The 6,463-nt window shown below is 39.9% G+C and overlaps 1 protein-coding gene across 1 annotated transcript; it reads right to left on the bottom strand.

The window, feature by feature from the left end:
- Positions 1–5,876: 5,876 nt before the first annotated feature.
- Positions 5,877–6,254, bottom strand: LOC129535002 (small ribosomal subunit protein uS19-like). The gene has a single exon (XM_055393555.1). It carries the CDS (start codon positions 6,252–6,254, stop codon positions 5,877–5,879), a length of 378 nt encoding a protein of 125 aa, XP_055249530.1.
- Between the last annotated feature and the right edge of the window lie 209 nt (positions 6,255–6,463).

Here is a 6,463-nt window from a genome sequence, read left to right as displayed (position 1 = left end):
CAAAAAAAAAAAAATTGCTACCAAGAACCTGTAAAATATAAAGCCTGTTTGTAGGAGTGTGTAAAATCAGATGTGTTTATTATTTAGGATTTGATCTCACCAAAACATGGAAGCTCAATGACTTTAAGGAAATTAGAATTTGACTTTATTCTGTAGTCTAACCTTCCTGATACACTATAAATGCATTTTCTTTGATAGGTTTATTCCTTCAGCTGTTTTGAGTTTAATTGGGGTCCTCTGTATAAACCATGGACAGCTTTGGGAAATGTGGTTGTTATTTATAGAACACCAAAGCCTATACTGTACTTTCAATAGAGCTTAAATTGGAGTGAATCTCTCATGCTATCAGCTCCAGGTTCTTTTTGGAGTGAGGGAAAAAACTCACTGCATTTTTTCTTTTGCTCTGTGTTTGTAACACTAGAAAAAGGAAAGAAACTCTAAAATGCATTATGATTTAATGAAAGAAGTGGGAGAAAAAGAAAGGAAATAGGATAGAATAATGGAGTTTTGAGCTTTTTTCCCTAAGAAAATGCAGTACTACTAAATTACACAGAACAAAATTGTTACAACAGACTCCTGTGTGAGAAAACTGGAGACTAGGGAACAGCCAGACGCCCAGCTGCGAGAGTGCTTCCTTTTGGAGAATTTGAAAGGCCAAGAGGAAAAAATGAGTTTAATGGAGCTGTGAGATATGTTTGCGGATGTGGGGGATGAAAGATCTATGAAGAACAAGGAGACAGCATTAGGCTGTGGGAACATCAGGGCAATAAGGCACAGTGGAGTCACAAGTGGGCGAAGAGAAAAAGGGAAGCATGAAGAGGAAAGCACCAAGGGAAGAGGTGGGCGAGGAGGAGGAGGAGGTAATGATGGAACTTACCCATAGACCACAGTTGTGACTATGAAGGCATTTTAATCATCAGTGCAAGGGAACATTCTCTGCAGAATCAGAGACAAGGTAGCATGTGCTTCAAATATACAAATAAGCCTTGAATCATGACAGGTCTCTACTTGGAAAGTTCTAGTTGGATATTTCCATGTATACCTGGATGGGACTGTCAGGCAGGTCTGGAATGAGCTGAGAATCAGAAAGAAATGAAGACCACCAGGCCTGAAGCCTCAGCTCTTTTATGACAGAATTTTCTTGATCCCCATTGAAAATTTTTGACAAACCTCTAAAATATTGCTCCATTTTCCAAGAGTGTCTGGGAAATACTATAACAAAAGCACTGTAATCCATCTGATATGAGGCTCCAGAGAAACCTCAACAAATGTCTATTTGGGAAAGAATGAAGATTAAAAACTATGGTCAAGGCCTTAATTAAACACATGTTAATTTTATGAATTCTAGGTTTTTAAATATGAAACCACTGGACTTGTAATGATAACTGACTTGAGGAAACACTGTACTTTACTTTCTATCAAGCAGGATGATTATCATACCCCTCGTTGCTTTATCTCCCCTGCCGCCCAAATAAGCATGCTTGTTAACATTGAGTAGACTTCTGGCATTCTACACAGCCATATGTAGGCAGATGAACTTTCAGAGCAGGCTTCAGAGGAGGAAATCTCATGAGCTTGGAACATATATCATTACAAAAACTTGGACCTGGTGTTTATCACAATTATTTGTTAACTTTCTTCTTCCCTCCCTCCCTTGATTCCTTCTGAATACCTAGAGATTCAGAATCTCCAGTGATGCATCTCAGGCATTTGGATTTTGTAAACACTCCTCTCATCCTAATGCAGTCAACCCAGCACTGGTTTTGTGAACACCTTAGAGGTTTCCAGTGTTCCTAGAGGTTTCAAAACAGGACCTGCCTTCTGTGTAGGTAACTGACTAATCATAGGTGATTTTAAGGGCAAAGAAAGTGCACTCCTGCTTCCAGATATCTCACATATCTTTGGGTTGATTTTTAAAATGCTTTTGACAGTGGAGAAAACCTTTCAATTCACATCATGGTAAAGAGATTTCTTTTTTCTTTTAACATGTCTAAGGTGTAAATGATTCATAAAAGATCAACTAGTAAGAACAGGTGAATAAGGAAGATTAAGAAGTCACCTGATGTACAATGATGGGCAAAGGAGGCATGATCTTCCAGAGAGAATGGGCAGATTTGGTACACTGTTCCCAAGGGTTGCTAAGGGTTGAGCTTACTCAAAACCCAATGGTTTATTTTTAAATAGAAGAGAGATGTTATAATAAGTCCAAGGGACACATACTTGGAAAAGTTAACAGTAAGGACACTTTGCTGTTAGTTGTGTTAGTCCAACAATTTTCTAAGACCTTAATAGAAAGACAGGAAAACAAAATTCTTAAGATGACCTTCTCCAAAATGACTATCTTGGACATGGCACAAATGCCCAGTGCACACCCACAAGATGAATAAAAGATGAATTCATTGTAAAAGGCTTAGAGATGGAAAGATGACATTTACATAATGATGTAAATTTGTACATAATGATGGAGAGTAGTTCATTTCTTTGAAAGCTGATAATGCCAGCACTTATGAAAGAAGTAGTTTCATGTTAATTTTGAGTTCTTCAAATTTGGACAGTTTTTTCAAAGGAAAAAGACATACTTTCTACTCTTAGAAAGATCACAGAATTAGACAGCAATCATGTTCCTTTTTTCCGAGGATCTGGGTGCTTTTCATCATTGCCAAACCCTAAAATTGAAAATCCCATAAAAATGAATTTTAATATTGTACTGCAAATTGCTATGCCATAGATGAATTCCAATTAGCCTTCTTTTTCTACTTTATAATTAGGAAATAGAGCTGTGGGTGGGGGGAAGGGGGGCATAATTCTGGGTGGTTTCCAGGAAAAAAAAGTGTTCAAATTTATATTGAGCACAGATTTACATAGTTTTACCATCTGTCTTCAATGACTTAGATCTAGCCTTGCTTCAGGAAAGGGGACTATGTCAGGTAACTCTTAAAAGGTGTTTCCAGAGTTTTGATTATCTCTTCATCAGGTCCTTTACATAAGTAAACATTGAAAAAAAACAGAGTGAGGAAGACTCCGGAGGACTGGAAAGCTGTCTTCAGATATGCAAAAGGCTGGCAAGTAGAAGAGGAAATACTTTGCTTTAGCTCTAGAGGACTGAGGGACAATGCAAAGTTTTCAGTTACACAAAAGAGTGGCTTTTCTCAATTCAAGTAAGAAATAAGTAAAATAGATTGTTGTGCTGATATTCAGCTCTTTTTTTCTGGAATTCTGTAAGCAGGATCTGATGGTTGTCAGTGATGTTGTAGAAAACTGCAATGTTTGGGAGATGCAGCTGGGTGACCTTTCAGGTTACTTGTGAACTAATGCTGGGAGGGAAGGCAAGGGCATGTGGTATTAGGCTGGGTTGCACCATAAGTAGACTCTCAGGGAAGGATTTAAATCCAAGTGATTTATTGTGGAGGTGATCCCAGGAAGTATCAGTAGGGTGGTAGGGACGCAAGTCTTGCTAGGGACCTCTGGAACAGATTTCAGAATTGTCCTACTCAAGGGGTAAGTGAGCAGGGGCATCTATCTATCTTTCATTCTCATCCCTGGCTGCACACTGTTCTGTGGGACATTAAATCCCCAGTACCCGTGGTCTGCCCTGTTCAGGTGGAAAATCATGGGTCCTTGCAGTGGAATGCTATGGGCAAGCATGGATATGACTTGAGCATGATGGAATCTGCTATAGTTGTTGAGCCCTGGCTCTGGAGTTAGGCTGATCTTGCTTTGGCTCTTACTTCTCCTTTTCAGTAGCTCTTTGACTTTAGATGATATATGTAGCCTCTTTGCATCTATTCCTCATCAACAAGTCAGAGATGACATAGATACCACGTAGAGTGAGTGTCGAAATTCAGTAAAATAACAAATTTAAAGCACTTAATGTTTGTGTTTGCTCAGCTGCTTCAGTCGTATCCAACTCTTTGGAACCCCATGAAGTGTAACCTGCCAAGCTCCTCTGTCCATGGGATTTTCCAGGCAAGAATATTGGAGTGGGTTGCCATTTTATCCTCCGGGTAATCTTCCTCACCCAAGAATAGAACCCATGTCTCCTGTGGCTCCTGCATCGCAGGTGGATTCCTTACCATTGAGCCATCGAAAGACCTAAAATAAGATAGCTTTGGTTATTATAAGAATAAATCTTGCTTCTCAGATCTAAATTGAGCTCATTCCCCAAATAGTAAGACATTATAATCTTACATGAAGGCAAAATTTTTTACAGGTAATACAAATGCTAAAGAAAGAAAATTTAAACTACTATAGAATTTAGTCAGAAATTATTTTTCTTTCTTCATATAGCAACTAACAAGTATTTAATATTTATTGACTATCAAGTAAATGTCAGGCACTACTAAATTCACAAAGAACATAATGTCTATTCGTCAAAACTTGGCTTAAGCAGCATTTTCTCTAGGCTACCATCTTTGTAGCTGCAAAGGATAGAATTATTTTACAGCTAGGCTGGAACACTGACTGATACTGACTCTTGGCCAAGATAAGGGCAGTGGGCTAACTAATGATGTGTAACATGCTGTTTGAAGTTGGAAACTCCTCTAGCAGCACCTAGGACTGGTTTATTTTAATTTTTTTCTTCTAGCTTTATTGAGATATAATTGACATATAGTGCTGTATACGTTTAAGGTCTAAAACATAAGATTTGATATGTGTCTATATCGTGAAATGATTACAATAAGTTTAATTAAATCCACCACCTCATGTAGTTAGTTTTTTTTCTTGTGATGAGAACTTTTAAGATCTATTCTCTTAGAAGTTTTCAAATATACAATACAGTATTTTTAACTATAGTCACCATGCTTTACATTACATCCCCAGAACTTCAATTTATCTTATAACTGAAAGTATCTACTTTTGACCACCTTCACCCAGGCGCCCTTCCACCTCTGCAACTCCCTGCTTCTGGCAACCATCAATCTGTTCCCTGTTTCTATGAGATCAGTTTTACTAGATTATATGTATTAGTGAGGTCATACAGTATTTTTTCTTCTATCTGACTTATTTCATTTAGCACAATGCCCTAATCCACATTGTTGCAAATGGCAAGATTTTATTTTTTTAATGGCTGAATAATATTCATATGTGTGTGTGTGTGTGTGTGTTTGTTCACAGTTGCCTCAGTCATGTCCGGCTCTTTGTGACCCTATGGACTGTAGCCCGCCAGGCTCCTCTCTCCATGGGATTCTCCAGACAAGAATACTGGAGTGGATTACCATGCCCTCCTCCAGGGGATTTTCCTGACCTGGTGATTGAACCCCTCTCCTGCGTCTCCTGCATTGCATGCGGATTCTTTACCACTGAGCCACCAGGGAAGCCTATATATATAAACATCTCAAAACATCTTTATCCATTCATGTGGATGGGCACTTAGGCATTTTCTTGTCTTGGCTATTATAAATAATACTGCAATGAACACATGGGTGCAGATATCTTTTCGAGATAATGATTTTTTTTCCTTTGGATATATACCCAGAAGTGGAATTGCTGGATCATAAAGTAGTCCTGGGGCTTCCCTGGTGGCTCAGAGGTTTAAGCGTCTGCCTCCAATGCGGGAGACCCGGGTTCGATCCTTGGGTCGGGAAGATCCCCTGGAGAAGGAAATGGTAACCCACTCCAGTATTCTTGCCTGGAGAATCCCGTGGACGGAGAAGCCTGGTAGGTTACAGTCCAGGGGGTCGCAAAGAGTCGGACACGACTGAGCGACCGAACAGAACGGAACGGAAAGTAGTCCTATTGTTATTTTTAACAGTTATTTATTTTTTAGAGAAGTCTGTGCATTTATTGGCCAAGCAGGCTTCTTGAAGAGGTTGTAGCTGGAGAAGTGGGTGCCCCTGATACCTGAGCAGCTCATGCTTCACAGGCTGGTAGGTAATTCAGAACCTGCCTGCACAGTGTCCAGTCATCCCAGGCTTGATTTCCACCTGGGTGAGTGTCTTGCCATTGTAGCCGCCTGCCATCTTGGACAGGATGATCGTGTCCCACAGGTGTGTCATCACAACCTTGAGCTTCTCTGTGGGCAGTGCCTCATTCTGGCCTTGCGCAGGCAATTCAGCCATGGAATGCTGCTTCCTCCGCAGGTCCAATTCAGCCATGGTTGCTGCCAGGCGCTTTACAATTGCATCAGCGGCTTGTAGGACTTGTCCAGCAGCTGGTCGAAGTCCACGCCTGAAGTAGGTGGACTTGTGGAAGGTCTGCTTCTTTCGCTTCACTTCTTCGACCTTGTCAGTTATTGGAAAATGCTGGTAGTCCATTTTTAATTTTTTAGGAATTTCCATACTGTTTTCCATAGTGCTGTATCAATTTAGATTACCACAACAGTGTGCAAGTGTTCCCTTTTCTCTGCCTCCTTGCCAACATTTTTTATTTCTTTCTTTTTGATAATAGCCAGTGTAACAGATGTGAGGTGATGTTTCTTTGTGGTTTGGAATTGCATTTCTCTGCTAATTAGTGACATTGAGAA

This window comes from Moschus berezovskii, chromosome X, assembly GCF_049115385.1.
Source record: "Moschus berezovskii isolate FMDL1 chromosome X, NW_MosBer_1.0, whole genome shotgun sequence".
NCBI lineage: Eukaryota > Metazoa > Chordata > Mammalia > Artiodactyla > Moschidae > Moschus > Moschus berezovskii.
This window is presented reverse-complemented; position numbering and strand designations above follow the sequence as displayed.